Raw genomic sequence first — 22,243 nt, 5'->3', positions numbered from 1 at the left:
ATAAGACAAATCCCCCACTTCTGCCTGCCCATCTGGGGATGTATAAATGCTTTACCCAGCCTCTCTCCCCTTGTGCTGGTGTTGTAAGCACTCAGGGAGAGAGGCTCTGCTTTACCCAGCCTCAGCATCTCCGAGCGGCGCTGCTCCTTTGGGATGGTCCTTGGCACATCCCCGCTCCTGCAAAAATCCAGCACCAAAAGACATGGTTCCATCAGCTTCCTCCAATCCCACAGGGCTGTTTTTAAATCTTTCCCCCCCCCCCCCCCTTTTTTTTTTCTGCTTGTTTTTTAAATTTTAATATCTATTTCCCACCAACAAGGGAGCAGCGCTTCGGACGCGGCAGGGCCAGCGCGGCGAGGGGGAAGCCGCAGATTGCGGAGGCGTCCCCCGAAGAGAGAAGGGGGGGGGGGGGGGGGGGATGACTTTGTGTGTGTGATGAGCAGCTCTGACCTCAGCCCCGGGAACGCCAGCACCAACCATCTGGATCCCATTTGCGACGCCCGGCCCCCCGGCAGTGCCGAGCCAGCCGCCTCCTCCGGCCGCGCTCAGACCCACGGCAGCCGCCGCGCAGGGACCAGCGCCCCTCCAGAGCCCTGTCCCGCCGCTGCTCCCTCATCCCAGCGCTGCCTGCACCCCGCCAGAGGGGACCGGGGAGGCTGAGCAGCGCCGCACGCCATGAAGCAGCGGTGAGAGGCGCTCTGGAGAGGAAAATCCTGGAGTAAGGAGCTCTTCTGGAGGTTCACTCAGGGGTAAGTGCTGCTTACCCCTCGGCAGCTGCTAAGGCATGGTTCTTCTCCTTGGTGGGGTGGTATATTTGGCGGTTTTTCAGCCATCCCCAGGTTTGCATCACTCTTAGGAAAGCTGCCGGCTTGCTCAGCCCGTGGGCTCCTCCTGGAGCTGATGCACCGCAGCTGTCACAGGAGCACTCCTGTCCCCATCACTACAGAGGAACTAAACCCATTCAGTGTATTTATTTCCCCTGTTGCCTCAGCGTGGGTTTTGGATTTGGTGCCTCGGAATTGCTGCAGCAGCAGAGTGATGGGATGGGAGCAGGATGGCACGAGAAGCAGTGCCCCAAGGAGGGCATGTGGTGGTTTTTCGGAAGATGTATCAGCACAAGGAGGTGGGGGCATCAATGGGACCTTGCAAGGAACGTGCTGAGGGGGCATCTCAGTGCCCCTTTCCTGCTGGTAGGGCTAGGGGATGTTGGATAGCTGCCCTCACCCCTCCTGCCCCAAGGTGAGGTAGGATGAACCCAGCAGAGGTGTTCAGCTATGCCATCTCAGGTCCTGCTGCCAGGCATGTCCCACTCCTCCGGGGTGGGCCGGCATGTGGCTCTAAGGATAATCCTCATCCTCTTGTGGTCATCCACAGAGAGGGAAATTAGCCAAACAGCAGCTTTTCCCCTAAGGGAAAGGGCTCTCCAGCCATGCATGGAGTCACTGTCCCCCTCCACAGCTCCTGTCTGCTCTCCCTCCTGCCTTCCCCAGCCCTTTCCCCCTGCAGCCCCAGTTGCCCTGAGCCTCCTGAGACGTGCTGAGGGGGCGGCTATGACTAGTCTGGAGACACCCTGCCACCATCCCGCTGGGCTCAGCTGAGCCCTCCCTTCCCAAGCAGAGCTGGGGCGAGAGATGCTTGTGGCCAAACTGGTTTCCTGACCAAGCAGAAGGGCCAAAAGTGGCTGGAATGGGGGTAGCCAAAGCCCCTCTGGTTCCAGTGAGTGCAATGGGAAACTCTCTGCTCATTTCTGGTTGCTGCGATGATTCATGTGCACGCTCTTGGGGGAGAGGAATCTTTCCTGTGTTTTTCAAAATTTTGGCTTTGCCCCATTCCTTGCTGGTTTGGGGAAAAAAAAAAATCATTATTTGTGGTTGGGTAATTATGGTGCTTATATAGTGATATGTATTATATTTGTTCTGGGGCACAAATGCCCAGTTTAGGAGGTTTGTAGAGAGATGCCTCCAGACTAAGGCTGTTGCAGGGAGCTGGAGAATTCCTCCAAGGTCATGCAAGAATGCAGTGGTGGCAGAGGAGAGACTCAACTCCACTTCTCCCTGGCACCATCCCTTCAGTCAGAGCTCAGGCAAACAGGCTTTTCATCCCCAAACTTTCCTGGTCTTTGCAGAGGGGCTGACCATGAGCAGGGCTGTGCCAGTGTTTAAGACAGGAGTGCAGGGCTGTGTGCTTGCTGCCACCACACCACGGTTCATTCATTCCCTTTCCAGTTTCCAGCACCCTCCCCAGTCCCCTTTCTGGTTTTTCAAACATCTCTACGACTTTCCATTCAAACTCAGTAACTTTCCCTGATTCCGGGGTGAGCTAAACCAGCCCCTGCTTTATTCCCACATGTCAAGGAGGGGGGAAGAATTTTTTTAAAAAAATCACGTTCCTCCTCTACTTTTGCTACGTGCCTGTCCAGGAACAGGAGGGAACATCCTATTCCTTCCACCAGCACAAGCTATGGTAAGTGCACAGCCTTGCCAGCCTTGGATTGTGTTCCCCACAGGATTTGCAGCAGAGGGGTGAGCCTGCCCTGTGCTGGGCGTGCACAGCGCCGGGTGGCACTGTGTGCCTGCTCCTTGCCCTGAATCACAGCCAGCCTTACTTACCCCTCCACATGCCCATCACTTTTTCCACCTTTTTAAGTGATCTGTGTTCCACATTAAGGAGCTGATTTGTTTGGGTGGGGAGGCTCCGGGAGGCTCTGGTTACTATACATAAAGAGTCATTGATCTTCGAGGGAGTTTCCTCTTTTTTTTTTATTTTAGCAAATACTCCCTTTCCTCTTATTAACGACTCTATTTTGGTCTCAGTCTTTGGATGGAGAAAACAACTGTATTTTAAGCCAACAGCATGCTTAGAAGGACAGCAATGAATATGTGATTCATATTAAATTCTAGCACCCAGGGAACTTGCCTGGGTAGGACATGGAAGCACCATAACTCTATTGCTTTGCTGAACACTGGTTTTAAAAAATCAGAGCTCCAGTGGCTTGCAAAAGCAGGGAGATTTTTTTTCCATCCTTTCTGTCTTCTTTTTTTTTTTTCTTTAATGTCCAGGTCTGCCTTGGTAGGAATAAATTTTTTCAGGGGCAGCCCTCAACCCCACAAGCCTCACCTTCCCAGTAGCACTTGGCAGCAACGTTTACACTTCAAAAGAGCTGAGACAAATCTTAATGTCTCCACCTGGAGCCATGAATAAACCCAGGATCTGTCCTGTTCAGCCCATCCTGAGTCTCTGGAACCAGCTTGGCTTCTCCCAAGGGCTGTGGAACCAGGCAGAGAAGTGTTCTATTCTTCTGTGATGAAGGGGTGGCCAGGCATGGGACACTTCTGTCCCTTGAAAAGGTGACCAAGCTTCTTTTTTTTTTTTTTTTCACGGAAAAAACCATGGCATTCAGCCTCAGAATCCGGGAGTGGCTTTTGGCTAACGTTTTCCCCAGCTCAGGGAAATATGAGGGGGAATTCGTCCAGGCGGGAGAGGAGCATGCCTCGCCTCCAGAGGGCATTCTGTAGCTCCCTGGCTCCATCCACATCAGGATTTTGGGAGCTGCTTCTCCCAGCTGCTCACTCCACAGCCATGACTGCAATCACATCCCACTGCTGGGGATGCAAAATAAATTTAGTTTTTCTGGGTGCCTGGTGTCCACTCCCAAGCCACTGGCAGGGCTTACAGCTGCTGTGGATGCAGAGAACAGCCAAGCTAAGGGAATTTGAGGCTGAGCAGTTTTGTTGGGAAAATCCCCACAAAGCAAATGCAGGTGAAGGCAGAAACTTCTTTTTTTTTGGCTCTGACATCCCCATGAGAGACTTCTGGAGAAGTCTAGAGTATTCTCACAGCATCCTGCACCAGCTGTGTGATGATGCTTTGCTCTCCCTGTCCCCCTTTCAGAAAAGCTGTTGAGACCCAGCTGCAAATGCACTTCTTTTTCCATGAGAAAAGCATGATCCACCCCTCATGCACAAGGGAATTTAAGAGCTGCAATTGCTCCTCAGGTTTTTAGTCAATATATTTTTTGTGGATGCTGCATGGCTGGGCAGGAAAACTGGAGCACATATCCTGTGATTTGGGGTAGTGGGGCATCCCAAATGTCCCTGGGAGTGCCAGCTGGGAAAGCTGCACAAGGCCAAGCCCAAATCCAGGCCATTTGTCCCCAGAAAATGTGCCAGTCGTGGCTCTGCCTACCATGCTTGCCATGCTCTGCTCCTTCCCAGAGGCTGCTCAGCTTCCCAGCAGGAATGTGTCACAGGAACAGGGAGATTATGGGAACAAATGTCATAAATGCAATCACAAAATGGTTTGGGTTGGAAGGGACATTAAAAAGCATTTTGTTCCAGTCCCTTTCAACACTTGCAGGGATGGGGAAGCCACAGCTTCTCTGGGCACTCTGTGCCAGGGCCTCACCACTCTCACAGGGAAGAAATTTCTTCCCGTTATCCCATCTATTCTATTTTAACTACACTCTAGTGAAAAAAACCCACCCCAACACAAGCAAACAAGAGCTTAGAAAGTGAATTTAAAACATCCACTCGAAGGAAAAAAAAATATGTAAAAAGTCAAGTTTTATGCGCAGAGAAGTATGCAATATATGCAAAAAATAGCTGCTGGGGAAAATATTTAAGGAAATCACTTCATTGTGTCGGAGGTAGAAATGATTGCTTTTTGAGAGCAGTATTAGGAACAGATGTATTGCTTCTGATGAAATACTGTAATATTAAGAGGTCAGCACAGACTATATAAACTCTAGACAGACATAAAACTTTCAGATTATTGAAGGCTACAGGAGTTAATCTCTTAGCACATGAATCATGAAGAAATTGGCTCCCCAGGCTTTGGTGCTAACTTAATTCAGGAAAACTCTTTCCTTTCCTAAAGGAAAGGTGTCAGGTTTTTCAGCATATTTTTCCAGCTTGAAATGGATATAGCAAAAGCTTCACCAGAGCTTTCACCCCACAGGCCTGCAAGGAACTTTTCATTTAAAAAATGAAATAAATCCACAATTAAATTGCCTTGTTGAAAATACATTATTGAAAACACAACAATGCCAGAGAATAAAGTTGCAACCCAAATGCTTACCTTAACCAAGTATTAAAATGATTTCACATCTCTGGTTTTATCATCCATCCCCTGCAAGCGGGTGCCACCTCCAGCCCCTGTGGCTGGTGGTAATTTGGGACTCAAAGCAAGAACACATTGAGCAACGGAAATTACTTCTTGTGCCTCGCTGAGGCAAGCCAAGCAATAAAAATCACATTATTCATTGTCTTAAACCCACTTTTCTCGCTGAACCAGAGACTTTGCTCCGTCAAAACAGAGCTGAGTGGAGTTTTGGGTGAACTCCCCCAACCAAGGAAAGAAAAATAAAGTTACCCCCACCTATCCAACCCTCACTATATTACCTTTACAAAAAAAGTTGCTGTCCTTGCTGCATCTTCTTCTACAGGAAAATCATCTCCTTGCCCACCCCTTTCTGCAAGCACTGAAGTATTCCTCATTAGCTAATGAGTGTCATGGAGAGGGGGCTATAAGAGAAAATGCTGCTCAGGAGCAGCTCTTCTTAAAATCTCCTCTTTTCCTTAAGTTGTCAATCTCTAAGAGACATCCATCACCTCTTCCTAAAGACTTTGCTGCCTTTTTCCTTCTGATGGCTGATCCTGGCTCCTATGACTTTAGGATGGTTTTGTGTGATGCTGACACTCATCTCTTGTTGATGGACAAGTCCCCCTGCTTGCACAGAACTATAAATACCGTGATGGAGGTCACAGAGAAAGCTGGAGATAGATCTGGAGGCCTCCTAAAAGATAAAATGGGGAATGAGGTGAAATCCCTGGAGGTGTCCCAGGAACACCTGGATGTGGCACTCGGTACTCTGGGCTGAGTGACAAGGTGGGAATCAGTCCCCAGGTTGGACTCGGACTTGGAGGTCTTTTCCAACCTAAGAAATTCTGTGGAAAAATCTCAGCTTCCCACTGCTGTGGGAGTTCATGGGTGATCCTGTGGGCAGGGGGGATTCCACAGCCTCAGGGAGTTTCACTTTTCCCTCTGGCTGCATCTTGTGGCTGTAAACAGGCTCTGAGCAGCTGCTTGACATTAAAACCAAAAAAGCCCCCAAATGTTTGCTTCAGTCCTGTCACTTTTTAGCCAGCAAGACATCAATTTTCACTGGTTTATCTTGGTGCTCTGCTCATCCCCAGCTGTTGTGTCTGAGGAGGGATTGGCTGCCAGCAGCTAATAAACAGGATGATAACATAACTTCCTGCATTTTGGGAAAGAAATATGAGCAGCTTTACAGCACACATTACTTTAGTGGGCTGTTTTCCTTAGCATGCATTTTATTTCATGTTCTCCATTCAGTTCTAGCAGACTTTTCACTCTGTGACATCCCAACCTTAAGGGGAAGTGGGCTCCCAAGGTTTGTGGAGGCTCATGATTGAAAGAAAAGACAGAAGTGAGAGGGCCTGCAAAAGCTTAGAAAGTTTCATTAACAAATTACACACTTGGCATGGAATTGGGTGTGTTAATCACTGATCTCCCTGATCTCAGCATAAGCACGTGGCAATGGCTTTTGGATACAGGACAGAGTGAAAGGGAAGAGAGGGAGGGTGATGGATTAAAGTGGGAGAGACAGAAAGGAGGGAAGAAAGAGAGATCACCATTCCTGACTCCAGCATTGATCCAGCTGACGGGATATCCAGGGGCACAGATGCACCTGGGCTACATGGCTGTACCTTTTATAGCTACATTTTCCCCTCCCTGGAGAAAAAATTGTCACTTTTAATGTAAATTAGCCAACAAATTTTTCCTAGTTTTCCCATTTCTTGAAATGGGTCAAGGGGCTCTGGACGCCTTCCTGCTTCTCAACACCATCCCTGTGCTGTGCTTATCCCCCTAGCCAGAATAAGGAAGTTTATCCCATAAAATGCTTCCCTGCCTCCATGTGGCCTCTTCTCCAGCCACATTCTGCCCTTTCCCAGGGTGGGTTACTGCCAATGATCCTTGGTTGTTATCACCAGCAATCCTTGATTGGTTCCACAGCTGTGAGGATTTGAGACGTGCACATCTCGAATCAGAGAACCATGGGATATCCTGAGCTGGAAGGAAGCCACAAGGATCGTCAAAATCCAACTCCTGGCCCTGCACAGGGCACCCCAACAACCCCACCCTATGCCTGAGAGGATTGTCCAGCACTTTAGGCTCTTCTAGGCTTCTATACAATCCCAAAGGATGCTGCAAAGTGAATCCCACTCAAAAACTTGCAGCTCTTCCATAAATTTCTTCCCTGAGGGAAGACTCTCCCATGGGGTTGGGTGGGTGGTTGTCATGAGCTTGGTGCTTTTTGCAGAAAAAAAGGTCTAGGACCTACAGACCCTTCTGTATTTGAAACTATTTTTTGGGTGAAACCATTTTTTCTGGGAGCAAGATGCCCACCAGGGACACAATCCATCCGAGCAGGTTTGCTCCTGCTGGAGGCACTGGGAGGTTTGGCTTGCACTGGGATATCCAGGGGGATGGATGGCTGCCAACTCACAAAGGTGATGGTTTAATCTCTTCAGGAGTGACAATGATACCTCTGGGCTGCTGCAGCTGCCTCTATAAATTGAGGGGTTGCCAATAATAGGGAAGACTTTGCCATGTCTTGATTAACATTGTGCGCTGGCTCTGGGGCCCTGTTCAATGTCTCTCAATTTATTATTATTATTATTATTATTATTATTATTATTATTATCATTATCATTATCATCATCATCATCATCATTACTATTACTATTACTATTACTATTACTATTACTATTATTTTGGGGAAAAGGCAGAGGAGAGCTTTTCCCACACTCATGCTATAAGACAGTAATAAATCCCACCTGGAGCACAGGAAAGACCAAATGCTGCAAATCTCTTCTCCCAAAAGAGACCAAACCCCAGCCCAGCTTTGACACAAAGGGAGGCAGAGGAAGTGTCAGGCTCACACTGGATTTCAGGAAACCAGGTGGAAGTTGTTCCTTCCTTTCCACAGAACTGCCCTCTGATATCCCTGAGGAGTGTCTCTACAGCAGAAGTGGGATTAGCTCCTTATGTCCAGATGTTCCCATATTCCCAACTCTTGGTTCTGTTTCCTGCCATACCAGCAATAACCATCAGTGTAATTACCACAGTTTTCCTCAAGAATAATAGTTACTCTTCCCTTTAGCCCTTTTAGGCTCTTGTTTTGGTTGTAACTGTCTGGACTGATGGAATTGGCAAGGATGCTAACAAGAAAATGGAATCACTTTTTTTTTTTTTCCCCTTTTATGATGACCTGGTTAACAGTTTGATGTATTGGAGTCACTTTCGGCTGATTTGAGTAATTGATCCCCTCTGGGGAACGAAAGGTATTAAATCACTGTGTTCCCTTCTGGGAGGATATTTTCCCAGTTAAGCAAGCCTTGCTGCTTTCTGCTCTGTGGGCTTGGAAATGAGGATTAAGTAATAAATTGGTCATCTCTATGACAACAGAAACACAGCCTTCATGGCAGAGACGTTGTTTCAGAAGGCTTGCCAGGTGGATCACAGGTAAGAAACTTGCTTAAATTATATTTTTGGCTCCAGCAGATAAAATATTATTCTTGGTGCCTTTCCAAAATATGATCAGCCCAGTGCAGGCTATTCCACAACCGGGGCTCTGAGCCTGGGGGAGTCCAAGGGCTTTTTGCTGTGCAGCCAGATCATGTGGCTCACTTGGGCCTAGAGTGCCTAAATTTCCATTTGTATATTTGGGACAGCTGAAAAGGTGAGCTGAGGCAAGGGGGAATGTTCAGGGCAGTTATTGTGGTGCTTGGAAGAAATAAAGTGAGAAAAGGCAACAGCAAGAGGAAGTGTGTTGGCAGAGATGTATCAACTGGTCATCCATGAATAGGGAGGGCAGGTGGGAGGCCACTGTCTATTTTGGTAGAGAAACCTAAGCTTTTTCCTATGTATTACATATTGCCTGGGACAGCACAGGTAAAAAAAAAGTCATCTCATTCCACAGAGGTGATTGAAGGTCAGTTATGTGAATTGTCACTCTGTCTAGCAGCAAAAAAATTTTTTTTCCTGCCAAAGTGCCACAAAAGCCTTGTAAAACCACATGGTGTGGCTTTTCTATGTTGTGCCTCATCTGTGCCTGGCTAGCACTGCTGCTATTTCTCACTCTTCCTGTTTTCCTCCCCTTAGGTCTCACGTCAGGTGCTGAAACAAAAGAGAATAAAAGGAAAACTCCTAAAAGAGCAAAATGAGGAAACATCGGCATTTGCCCCTGGTGGCAATGTTCTGCCTCCTGCTCTCGGGCTTTGGCTTGGTTGGTGCTCAGCAGCAAGCAGGTAAGAGCCCGGGCTGCTTCACCTGACTTTGGCCCTGTACAAGCACTCCCTGGCACTGTTTGGTGTTTGACATGCATGTCCGTGGGATGTTGTGGATGGATGTGTTCTGCTCCTCAGCTCCCACCTTGCTGAGGCTCCCTGGGACACGGGCCTTGGCCAACACTCACGGTGCCTCCCCAAGCATGACACTGGCTGGTGCTGTGCCATGGAGGATGCTCTGCAGGGCACCAGGGTGTGGGACCTGCACTCAGGGTGGTCCTGAGAGGGTCTTCTCCTGGGAAGAGCTGTTCTGCCCTCCCTGCATGTGCAGGAGAGCTTTTAGCAGTGAGAAGAGCACTGCCACTGACCTGCAGAAAGGCTGTTTGGTGGTGCTGGTGCCTTTGGGACCAGATCTGCTGTCACCAAGTGTGACAGCAGGAAAAATGCAGAAAACTCATGCCAGCACCCAGGCTGCTTAAACCCAGCTGTCCTTCCTTCCTTGAGCATTACCATGGAGCTAGCAAAGACCATGCAAGAGACACGGGCAGCTGGAGGCTGAATGAGCCTGAACTAACAGGTGAAGCTGCCAGGGTCTCTGTCTGGCTCAGGGCTGTGTCCAAACCCATGGGCAAGGGTGTAGGAGGGCAGGAGCACCTCGGCTCCCTCTCTCTGGGCAGGGCAGGTGGCATGCTGTCCCCCAGCACCTGCAGGGCTCTGGCGGCTGCGTGGTTGTTCTCCAGTGCTTCTCATTTTGCTGCGGGCGATAAGGGGAAGCTGAGCTTCACTTTCACCGTGCCAAGGAGGCTGTTGGTTGTTTGGGTGAGGAGGAGGAGGAGGCATGCTTGTGCTGACCGATAGAAAATCCTAAACCCCCATCTGTTTTTTTAAAGCTGTCAAAACCATTGCCGCGGCTGATATAATATTTCTAGTGGATTCCTCCTGGAGCGTTGGGAAGGAACACTTCCAACTCGTTCGAGAGTTTCTGTATGATGTTGTAAAGGCTTTAGATGTGGGAGGAAATGATTTTCGCTTTGCCCTGGTCCAGTTCAGCGGAAACCCCCGCACAGAGTTCCAGTTAAATACCTTCCCCTCCACCCAGGACGTCCTGTCCCACATTGCCAACATGACTTACGTGGGGGGAGGCGCCGAGCCCGGAAAAGGATTAGAGTACCTAATCGAGAAGCACCTCACTAAAGCTGCGGGAAGCAGAGCCAGTGAAGGCGTGCCCCAGGTTATTGTAGTGCTGACAGATGGACAGCCCCGGGATGATGTGGCTCTGCCCTCATCTCTCCTTAACTCGGCCCGTGTAAACCTGTTTGCGGTCGGCGTTGAGGAGCCGGTGGAAGGGCAGTTGCGGGAAGTAGCGAGCGGACCCCTCGATGCGCACCGCTTCAACCTGGAGAATTTTACCGCTCTCCACGGCATAGTTGGGGACTTAGTGGCGAGTGTCCGCTCCTCCATGACTCCAGAAAAGGCTGGGGCCAAAGGACTGGTTAAAGACATCACAGGTAATGCCTGGCTGGTGGTATCTGCTGACGCTGCGCTGTTTGGCATTGCCACTCTGGAGGGGCAAGACTGAGATGGACGTTCAGAGGTGTAAAAATAAAGGTTTGAAGCGTGTGGCCCCGTGTTTGCAGCTGCTGAGGTGCTGTTTGCAGACTGAGCCAGGGCTGCCAGGAGTCAGGGCAGGAATCCTTGAGTGGGCAGTGGCACCTTGTGGCCATCCTCTGGCACAAATGGCACGGAAATTCAAGCGTAGGGAGCTCTGCAGAGTTAGCAAATTGCCGTGTCCTGTTTACTCCCAAGGTGGGGAAACAGAGGGTGAACACACCAGACCTGGTGGTGACCCTGACTGAAAATCCTCTGGAGACTGAGAAGGTTGCTGCTGGTTGTGGGGACAGCATGATGGATGTCCCCTTAGAACCAGGTAGGGGGACAGGGAGATGTGCAGTGTGCCATTCCAGAAAGCCACACTCTTGGGCAGTGTGCCATTCCAGAAAGTCACACTCTTGGGCAGTGTGCCATTCTAGGAAGTCACATTCTTGGTGAAGACAGCAAAAGAAGCTGGGTGGGGAATTTCTCTGCTGAAAGCCCACCTCTGAGCTGTCCCTTAACCTCTCTCCTCATGCACCTGGAGAAGGTGTGTTGTTGAAAAGTCTTCTCTACAAGCCCATGGCTTCCGCCTGCTGGAGCACTGGACCCTACCCATAACTGAAACCTCCCTGCAAACCACGTTGGCTTCAATGGATCTGCACTGACTGCAACACAGGGCCCAATTTCCCTGAAAAAAAACAAACCCAAACCAATCTTCCTCCACCCCTTCTCTGTTTATGAAATTCCAGCATGGCAAGAGCCTTCTGAGCAGCTTTGTTGTTTTTCAAAACAGAAGTCCTGGGGATCAAACCTTTCTTTTTATTCCTGAGGCTCCATCTGAAGGTCGAGAGCTTGTGGGGCGACGTAAGGCCACAGCAGTGTGATGAGGCAGTGTGACATTAATCCCCCTGTGTTGTCTTGCCTGATTAACCCTCACGCCAGTGCCACTGGGTGCTCTCCATCACTGCATGGCACCGAGCAACACCAAGAGGCCGTGCTCATGTGTGTTTTTTGTCGTGCAAAGCGCTTGACAGGGCAAATATCCAGGTCACAGGAAAGCCACAGGGGGGTAGCTGCCCCACAAATGCAGCAAAAGGCTCTCCAATGCTAAGGAGATGACACCAATATTGGTGGAAAATCAATGTTACACCCAACCTGCTGGCAGCACTCTGGTGGCTGTTGGGCATCTTAGCCATGAAGGACTCCAGTGAAATTCCCTGTTGAAATCAATTGGGAAATTGGTCTCTGGAAGCTGGTTGTCCTCCTCTGGGCCATGCCAGCAGGTAACCCCATTGAATGGAAACATCTGGAACCACAGACATTCCCTTAAAAGCTTTAAAGCCAAATTCCTACTTTGTGTATTTTGTGCATTTACAAGTTTGTTTCTGCTTAAAGGTATTTTTTGCAAGCATTTCCTTCCCATATTACACAAATTTAAGTTAATCCTACTGTTGTAATGTTGTCCCTGTGTGACTTGCATGGGTGATATACAGAGTATTGTTAAACATGGGAAAAGATGTTACAGGTCCTAAACCTTGGACAACAACAGTGTGCAAAACATGGTACAAATATCTGCATAAGAGTTTAAAAAGTAATTTATTCATCTGATTACTAGATGTGGCATTAAAATATCTAAAAATGCCATTGATGCTATGTTAGAAATGAGCCCTAATATGAAATGGAAGTGTAAAAAAGCCCCAGTCCTGTAGTGGTTCTAGTAAAGAGAACCAGAACTGCTGGTCTGTGGCAGTCACTGGAGCTGACTCACGTAAGTACAACAGTCAGCCCCGAGTTTGCCCTGAAGTATTTGTTAAATCTGACCTGTCTGTCTCATCTGACCCTCCTCGCTTAGTTGTATAACCAGCATGCTTTTTATTTGTTCTCCACACCAGCTTGTTCCATAAATGTGCACTGAAGTACAAGGTTTTTTTTACAGTGATGACAAATTATCCAACGCATCTGTTTCATATCTATTTTCTCTTCCGTGGGAGCAACCCATTAGTGCCTGGAATCTTGTTCCTCCAAAAAAGATATCCAGGATTATCTAAAGTATCCCTGGGTAAAACCACCGTGAGGTTTCTCTTTCATTTTTACGATGAAGTGGAATGTGTACATCCCAACTGAAAATTACTCAGTAAAATCAAGCCTAAGCAGCCCTGAATTTTGCCTCCATGGAAAAATAAATCCTGGAGCTCCTTGAAATTCTGTACCCTGGTGATTTCCTCTGAGCCAACACTGGCCATTGAGTTGGTCCAGGGCAGTGATGGTGACTTGGAGACCTTCTCCATTGTCACTGGAATTGCAGCATTACCTTAATCTCCCGGTTTATGAAAACATGTACTAGAAAAACAACTAAATAGGCAATAAATAAATATTTTACTGGCAGTGCTGGTTAACAGCAAAGATCTCAAGTTTATTCCTAGCCTTGCTAAACCGCACACCAGCTTTGCTGTTGGTTTCACCTTTGGCTTTCCAAAGTTGAGAGCTGACAGAGAGATTTCCAAATTTTCCTTGTCAGTCATTTGAAAATAGTCTGAAATTTGAGTTCTTAATGTGAGTGGAGAGTACCAGCATGGAAAAATCTGAGCATGCTTTGGGGTTTTTCCCCCCACTCCTCTTTTTTGCATGCATACAGCTCTTGACGATGTTGATGGTAACATTAGTTGAGCAAAAGGAGTAAGAGCAGACACCAGGGCATTTTGGGTCTGCTTTGATAAGTCTCAAAAATACTGCCCCTCAAAACCAGGTTCATGCCATGTGCAAGCTTTGTTTGATGTGTGCATATCTCAGCAAATGTTGTGATCATCTGGGTAGGGTCACAACAACTAGAGTTGGATAATTTTGTCATGACTGATTTCATCACCCTATTTTAACCTGATTCTGCATTCCTTGATTGAATACCCAGAATCCATATGAAAAGTACAAACCAGACCCCTCTGGCAACGATCAACCCATCTTTGTGCAAAATGTTTAAAGTGGCACAATTTTTGCGTGGCCTGGGTTGAGAACCGTGTGGGTCAGCCTGCTAGAGACATAACTTCAGGTGGATGCTGGCAACTGGTCAAAGAGTTACAGTCAAGGAAAAATAACTAAAACCTTTTCAATTGTTTCTAACAAATGTGTTTTAAGTAATATTTATTCATGGTGGAGAAGCCCATAGATTCAGCTTCTGTGTTTAACCAGCAAAAGAGCAGAATTGTGACAGAGAAGCTGAAATTTTCCCTTCATCCAGTAAATGCTGGCTTTTTTCCTCCCAAAAAATAGAAGGCAGCAATGATGAAAACCTCCTCACCTTCTACCTTCACTGTGAATTGCCACCAAATTCCACTTTTTTTCTTTTGGCTCTGTCTAAATATTTGGACAGTACAGGCCACTGATGGAATGTACCTAGATTTCCAAAAACTGTATTTTGCTGAGGAGTTTTCTCCTTGCATGCCAGTAATGCTGACCACATGTTACTACAGCCACTGGCTCATGTTGTGTCCACTCAAGCCCTCCCTTGATGGGCTGTGGATGCTGCTGGGAAGGGCTTGAGAGCTCATATTCAATCAGAATGCAGAACTAAGAGGCAAAAGTCATCTCCTCAGTGATCATGTTGTTTTGTTTTCTCATTTTCGTGTTTCTCACTGGTTTTCCAAGAAACATGTCAGAACACTGTTACAACTGCATGTAATCACCCATTTTAATGCTTTCACCTTTTGCATTTCTTTTTTTTAAAGCTCAAGAGTCCGCTGACCTAATTTTCCTTATTGACGGATCAAACAACATCGGAGGTGTCAATTTTCCAGCCATACGCGATTTCCTTGTAAATTTGATTGAGAGCCTCAGAGTTGGAGCTCAGCAGATACACATTGGGGTGGTGCAGTATAGTGATCAACCCAGAACCGAGTTCTCTTTGAGCAGCTACTCCACAAAGGCGGATGTCCTGGATGCCGTGAAGGCACTCGGATTCCGCGGGGGCGAGGAGGCGAACACCGGTGCGGCACTGGAGTTCGTGGTGGAGAACCTCTTCACCCAGGCGGGAGGCAGCAGGATAGAGGAAGCGGTGCCTCAGATTTTAGTGCTGATAAGTGGTGGAGAGTCTAGTGATGATATCCGAGAGGGCTTGTTAGCGGTGAAGCAAGCTGGTATATTTTCGTTTAGCATTGGGGTCCTGAATGCTGACAGTGCAGAGCTGCAGCAGATTGCTACTGATGGAAGCTTCGCCTATACTGCCCTGGATATCCGTAACCTTGATGCTCTTCAAGAATTATTACTGCCCAACATTGTTGGAGTGGCCCAAAGACTCATTTTGTTAGCGGCCCCAACCATTGTGACTGAAGGTATGTATGCCTTTCTAGACCCTTGCATTTCAGTGAATCCATGAATGATTAAGCTTTTGCACACTTTACAAGCATATTTAAAGCTTTAAATATTCTTAACTTTTTTTCCCAGTTAATTTCTCTGGTCTGGTTATGGAGAAGCAGTGTTTCTGTGCAGAAACTCACTAACCCACTGAGTTATCTCTCAAAAACCATGAGATCTTGTTACAATAACTGGCATGACATATGGGGTGTTTTAAAAGACAGGAGCAGAGTATAAAAAAAAGGGGTATAATAAAAAAACTCACATAATCCTTATTGAGGTATCTAAGCACCCTGGGAGTAAACACTGCAGCACTGCCAGTTGTAAAAATATTTATGCCAAGTAAGCTTACATTATATGTCAGTTGAAGTGTCATGACCATAAAATGTGGCTGAGGAAGGCATCAGGAATGCTAAATGGATCCCTGTGTACCAGACTTGAAATTATCTCCTTGCTAAAAGAGTAAAATTCTACAACTCACTGAAGCTCTGCGCTGCCCTTGGTAAAAGGGTGACATTCCTGTGTTGTTGAACTTAAAAACTGAACAGCCCTTTGTTCTTCTGAGTGAAATCCTTACTTTTGATTCATCATCTAAGTTTACTGTTTCCATGAGGCTATGGGAATTAAAAATGCAGGTGTTAATATTCCACTTAGGTTACTTTGTCACCCATAAGTCCCATTGGCATTACTTCTGGACTAGCATCAACTCAGGTGTGGTAGAATAATGAATATCTGGATTTATGGGGCTAATAGGTGATTTATGAAAGACACAATATGACATATTGCAGAGGCCTCTAGAAGGGGCCAGCCTGGAGCTGCTGCACTTAATTAACAGGATGCTTAATGCAAACAGCACTTGTGGGATCCCCTTGTCAGTCTGGAGTTCTGTACACACTGTTCCTCATGGTGTATGTTGACATATAAAACTGCATTCCAGATGTCTTTGCTGATCCATGCCTAAGCATGGTTGCTATCCTGTGGCTCAAATCAAAGGGAGGAATTTGCCTTAAAGATCATTTTATGACCTTGCCTTGATTATTCCAGGAAAGAACATGAAGAACTTCTTCTTGTAGCACCCTACAAGAGCCATATTTAGCCAACTAATACGAAGTCAGCATGTGTAGCTAAAATGTGAATGCTGGGATCCATGCAACTCAGTGGAAAATCTCTCTTTCCTCTTGTCTGATTTTTAACAGTTTGAATGGCAAGATTAAAAAATTTTGGTACCTTTTTTTTTTCATCTCCACTTGTATATTTCTCACTTAAAGTTCCAGCTCATTTGTGGAAGGTGCTACGTCAGCCTGTACAGTTACATACAGATGGATGTTAAATGGGGAAGTAGATTATTTCCAAAGGATCTTTAGGGAATTTCCTTCCCCTGACACCCATGGAAATAAATTTTGACTGGTTTGCTTGATTGACATCGACAACTTGGAAGGCTGCAGTGCAAAGCAGTTTGGGAGACACTGCAGCCCAAAAGGGATGCCAAACCCTCTGAGGTGCCAAGTGCTCCTATGAAATGCTGAAGTCATCTCGCTTCACTTTAGCTTGCCAGCTGTTCATCCTGGGCTGAAGGGGTGTTCCAAAGTGGCTTTCTGCTCCTTTACCCACTGGATGAAGGAGTTAGATGAGGATGGAGTTAGATGAGGAGCTTCACCAGACAGCTGACATGGCAATGAGGATGGAGCTATGCAGGGCTGGGTTCAGCGCTGACACCCTCCAACATTCCCAGCTTTGAGAGTCAAAGATACAATGCTTTGATCCCAAATCCTTTGAAATTCTTGGGAGGCTTGCCATCAGCTTTACAGGGCTTTGGATTAAGCCCTATGAGATGTGCACAGCCCTGCTCAAAGGCTTTTGCATTAATTGTGTCCATGCAAAGCACAACCATGGGTTGTTTCTTCCTGTGTGTTTTGGGTTTGATTCTTGTATTCCTCTGAGGGAAAAGTACTGCAGGATTTGAGAGCTGCAACAGGAATGAGAAGCTGGGGAACTCTTACTTCCCAGCCTCCCTCATCTTTCCAAAGCCCCTTTGATGTTTCCCCCAAAAGTCAAAAGTTTCCAGGCTCTCCACTTTTGAGTTTCTAGCTGCTGGGATGTGCTTTGGACATTTCTCCTGGGTCACACAAAGCAGAGATTTCAGCCCTTGCTATCCATTTGGAAAGTTTCCTGTTTTCAGCCCTCTCCTCCTTGGAGTAACTGAGGAGGAAAAAAACCTGGCTGGAGGGATGAGTGCTGGAAATCATGGCTCTGGGAAAGGGATCATTTACACAAACCCTTATTGCTTTGTGTGTAGCTCTGTTCTGACAGCCTGGGCAGCCAATTGCAGACCACTGTCAGCTCACTTGAGGCTGTGGCTTGAGGAGGGCACCACCACGTTTGCTTTGTGCATGTCCTCACCATTTTATGCCTGACAGCACCATGGCAGGCAATTTTAAACTTCCATTTTTTACGATTGGTCCTTAATTATACTATTTCTAGCATGACTCCGTGAGAGGGGTGTTTGCAAAGGTGCTGCAAGGCTGGCAGATCTTTCAGGATCTGGGGGCAGAGGGGCAGCTGAGTCTCAAATGTCACCCCCAGCTCCAAGTCACCCCTCGGGGCAGCCCAGTCTCATGGCACTCACCCCTAGTGAGAAACCTGACAGCACCCAGCCTTTGGGAGCACGGCTATCCATGGCCAGCTGGTGGCTGGCCAAGGAGGACTGCAGCCAAAGTTTTGTTCTTTGTTGAAGTCCAAAGTAAACAGACTCCATGCAGAGGAGCCCTGATGGGCTGGGGGCTGCTTTGCTCCATCCAGGCAGGGCAAGGCAGTGTTTGCTACCGCTTGCCCTGGGGGTGTGAGATCCCCGTGGGAGCAGGCAGTAAGCCTGGGACGTGATGGACCTGCCTCCTTGAATCCTGAACCCATATCAGGAGGCCTTAGATGGGTGGGTGATCTAAGGATACCCCAAATCCAACATAACACCATGATTCATGGTGCTCCAGCATGACTTGGAAGCAGCACAAAGTTTCCTTTCTCACGTCAATGGCATGAAATCAGGGAGGTGATGATGTGAGAGGATTTGTCTAAAAGATGGTATCAAGGTTAGGCATCATGATAATCATGTATAATGCTGTTATCACAATCATTTTGGTCTTGTTAATATCTACCTTTTAAGAAAATATATTTGCTGTATTAAATATCATGATGCTTTGGTTCCAATGCCACAAAACAGGGTTTTTTTCCTCCCTGACTATATCTTTCTTCAAACTTAGCAAGGGCACTGGAAAGCTAGTTTTACCTTTTCTGTGTCCTGTGCCATCATCAATAATAAAGTTTTGGAAGTTACAAGCCAAGAAACCTGTTTGTTAAAGACATGGCCACCAGAACATAATCCAGCTCATCCATGACTGGGCCAGCCGTGCCAAGAGAAACCGTAACTTGTTTTTGTTAGAAAAGGAATAAGATTTAGAATGCAAAGACCCAAAATCCAGATATGTTGAGTAGGTGGAGACTACTTGTGTCATTGTTCTCAGGAACCTAATCCTTCTCACACCAAACCACCACCATTCAGGGGGTTCCTCTGCAGATGGAAGGAGCATCACCTTCTTATTTTATCTCATGTGCCCTCTGAGTGCCAAGATTTCTCCTTCCTGCTTTCCATTTATGCTTTGACGTGTACATATATTTTAATATTCAAGTGTGTAAAAAAATCACAGTTGTTGCAACTCTCCAAATCTTTGGTGTTTTAGAAAGGGGAAAGAGTCAGATTTTCTATTAGTCCTTTGCTGGAGTCTAAAAAAGTAATCTAGACCTTTTTAAAGGTGTTGAGAGTAACAGTACTCCACGTAAACGAGAGGTCCTGAACATTGCTGAGCTGTTGGCACAGAACCGATGCAGAGTGTTTTGAAGGCTAACATGATGTTCATGTGTTACTTGCAGTTATTGAAGTGAACAAGAAGGATATAGTCTTCCTGATAGATGGCTCAACTGCCTTGGGGGCTGCCCCCTTTAACGCAATCCGTGATTTCGTTGCCAAAATTGTCCAAAGGCTGGAGGTTGGACCCGAGCTGATCCAAGTGGCCGTGGCACAGTACGCAGACACTGTGAAGCCAGAGTTTTATTTTAACACCTACCAGACCAGGAAGGATGTGATGGCCAATGTGAGGAAGATGAAGCTCATGGGTGGCACGACACTCAACACTGGCTCGGCACTGGACTTTGTGAGGACCAACTTCTTCACCAGTGCTGCCGGGTGCCGGGTGGAGGAAGGGGTGCTCCCCATGCTGGTGCTCATCACTGGGGGTAAGTCCAGGGATGCTGTTGACCAAGCTGCAGCAGAGCTGAAGAGGAACAGAATAGTGACCCTTGCCGTTGGGTCGAGAAACGCTGACCTGGCAGAGCTTCAAGAAATTGCTCATGAACAAGATTTTGTGTTCAACCCGAACGACTTCCGCCTCCAGTTCATGCAAGCCATTCTTCCTGAAGTGCTGTCACCTATCCGGACACTCTCTGGAGGACTGCTCGTCCCAGAGCCACCCTCAGGTAATTAAAGGTCTTTTTCTAATTAAGGAGGTGTGGTTTATAAGTTTGCCTATTCTTATTCTGTGACATGTACAGATAATGGGGAAAACCATACCAAATGCATGTTCCAGCATGGTTAAATGTGAGTGCATGAACAGGTCAGTGAACTTGGTAGCGTGGTTGTTGTTACAGATTTATGGTTCCTTCCTGGAGATTTTTGTCCTGTTCTCATTTTGTCACCAACATTTAAAGGCCTGGATGATGTGGAAGATGTGCTTTAGTAGTTACGTACCCAAATTGTTCAGCGGAGGGTTTTGCTCTTCTTAGGGTTTATGTAGCCTATGAATGGGACACCTGTGAGTGTTAAAGTCTCTTCCTCAGTTTGGGAATTATCCATAGTGGGTGTTTGCTCAGGAAAGTAGAGGTTTCTTTGGAGTGTAAAGAGCAGAAGCCAGTTTGTTTTGTGGAGATGTTCAGAGCTAACATTGTTGGACCGAAACTCACTCTTCAGGAACATATTTAGTTTTCTTATGATTTACTCAGCTCAAGGCCTAAGAGGAATGCAAGAATATTTCAGTATTGATTTTAATTTAATCTGTTTGGAAGATGATCCAAAGCTCCACAAAGCCAGTGGACTCTTTTTAGTTGCCCTTGCCACTGACATCAGTAGACTTTGGAAGAAGCCAACTGATAGGGTCATGGCTTTTGAGGAAGTTCCCCCTGCATTTCAAGAGTTGTTCCAGGTGCACAGAGATTTTATATCAAATTAATCAGGATTTCTTCACAAAAGAGATGCTTGAGGTGAAATCCATGCTGCACTAGACCATATTTGAGCCTTGTATTTTTGTCTCATGGCATACGAGCATTAGAAAACCAGGATTTCTTCCAGCCCCCAGTAAGATCAATAGTGAGGTTCCCACTGGCTTAAGTAGCTGTTGAATTGTGTCCATCTTTTTTCTAGTTTCTCACGTAATTTAAAATTATAAACTGCAGTGGAAAATAAACAGAATGTTTGGAAAGAATCCTGAAAGAATTAAAGCATGTGTCTGATTTACATGAAAAGAAGACATTTTGAAATCAGTTTGCCAATACTTGTCCTTAATGAAGATGAATATCACAGGACCTATAATTTAATTAGCTTTGTTTCAGAGTGTGTCTGCAGCTAATACAGTTTTGCATGGCTATACACCAAAGCTGATGTGCTTATTTTTCAATGTAAATTAAAAATGTTCCTGTGTTTTCTCATTCTTCAAAGGTCATTCATGCAGCTTCTCTATTTTCCAGTCCTTTTTTTGTGCTTACAGCTATTCACACACACAATAAGCAAAGGATTGTATCCTACCCCTACAAATTATTATGTATAGCAACAAAACTGATTTTGACACTGGGCAGTTGCATTTTAACTGGCTATTGTCTCACCCTGGGCCTTGAATGGCACTTTTCTGGGAAAAATTTAAAATACAGAAAACCAAGACAATCTGTAAAATCTGAGAGCAATCCCTGTATTCCAAAGAGCCCTTTATTTCCTTTTTGTTCTGAATAGCTCAGTATTTATGTATTTTATATACAGAACAGCAAGTTTATAGGACAAGGCAAGCTAGAGGGTGGATGAATCTAGCCAGAAATGCTTTAAACATAAATATAATGGGCAGAATTAGCAATGGGCATAAATAAATTCTTGAATAATTCATTTGGAGGAAGGCATCTGGGGGGATGTCTTGGATGACATCAGTTCTCCAAGATTTTATTTAAAAACTTGGCATTTTGGTCTGTGATCTGGACATGTTTAGAGCAGAAAAAGAGCACAGGGTCATGACCCTGTGATGTCTTTGGGGTGTAGACCTACATCCTGGAGCTCAGATGCCTGGAGATAGCCCAGGAAGGATTTAACCTTAAAAATGGAACTAAGAGCTGCCAAAAGTGGGAAATTTCTCCCCCTTCAACATCCCACAAAACACATGTCTGTAACAACAGATAGTAAAGTGCAGAGCTCAAGAAGGCAGGTATCCTCAGGTAGCTGTTGAGCCTGACATTTAAAAGGGTTGCTGATCCTTCCCTGCCCAATTCAGTCATTTCCAGCAAACTCCTTGTTACTTCTGCGCTCATCACACCTTTGCTCCTCTCTCTCTCTCCACCCTAACACGGTCCACATGCGTGTACGGCGTACGCTGCATGCACACATGATAAAAATACAGTTTTCCATTTTTCGTTTTGTGCCATGTCTCACGTTGTTTTCTGTGCTCTACCGCAGTTCAAGTAACCAAAAGGGATATCATCTTTCTTTTGGACGGATCACTCAACGTCGGAAATGCCAACTTCCCCTTTGTGCGGGACTTTGTGGCCGGCCTAGTTAACTACCTTGATGTCGGCAGCGACAAAATGCGAGTGGGCTTAGTGCAATTTAGCGACACCCCCCAAACCGAGTTCTCCCTGTACTCCTACCAGACCAAAGCTGACATAATCCAGCGCCTGGGGCAGCTGAGGCCCAG

General features: G+C 46.6%; 1 protein-coding gene across 1 annotated transcript in view; it reads left to right on the top strand.

The window, feature by feature from the left end:
• The first annotated feature begins 666 nt into the window (after nt 1-666).
• The window catches only part of COL6A3 (collagen type VI alpha 3 chain), a 57,599-nt gene continuing 36,022 nt past the window's right edge, over nt 667-22,243 (top strand). Inside the window, exons 1-3 of the mRNA XM_054278220.1 lie at nt 667-749; nt 9,187-9,332; nt 19,173-19,775. Coding sequence (XP_054134195.1) covers nt 9,245-9,332; nt 19,173-19,775 — 691 coding nt within the window. The 5' untranslated portion in view covers nt 667-749; nt 9,187-9,244. The remainder of the gene's footprint in view (nt 750-9,186; nt 9,333-19,172; nt 19,776-22,243) is intronic.

The sequence above is a fragment of the Melozone crissalis genome, unplaced genomic scaffold (genome assembly GCF_028551555.1).
Source record: "Melozone crissalis strain CALT ecotype California unplaced genomic scaffold, PUWL_Pcris_2 ptg000023l_1, whole genome shotgun sequence".
NCBI lineage: Eukaryota > Metazoa > Chordata > Aves > Passeriformes > Passerellidae > Melozone > Melozone crissalis.
The sequence above is the reverse complement of the archived record's forward strand: the minus strand, read 5'-3'. Positions and strand labels throughout refer to the sequence as shown.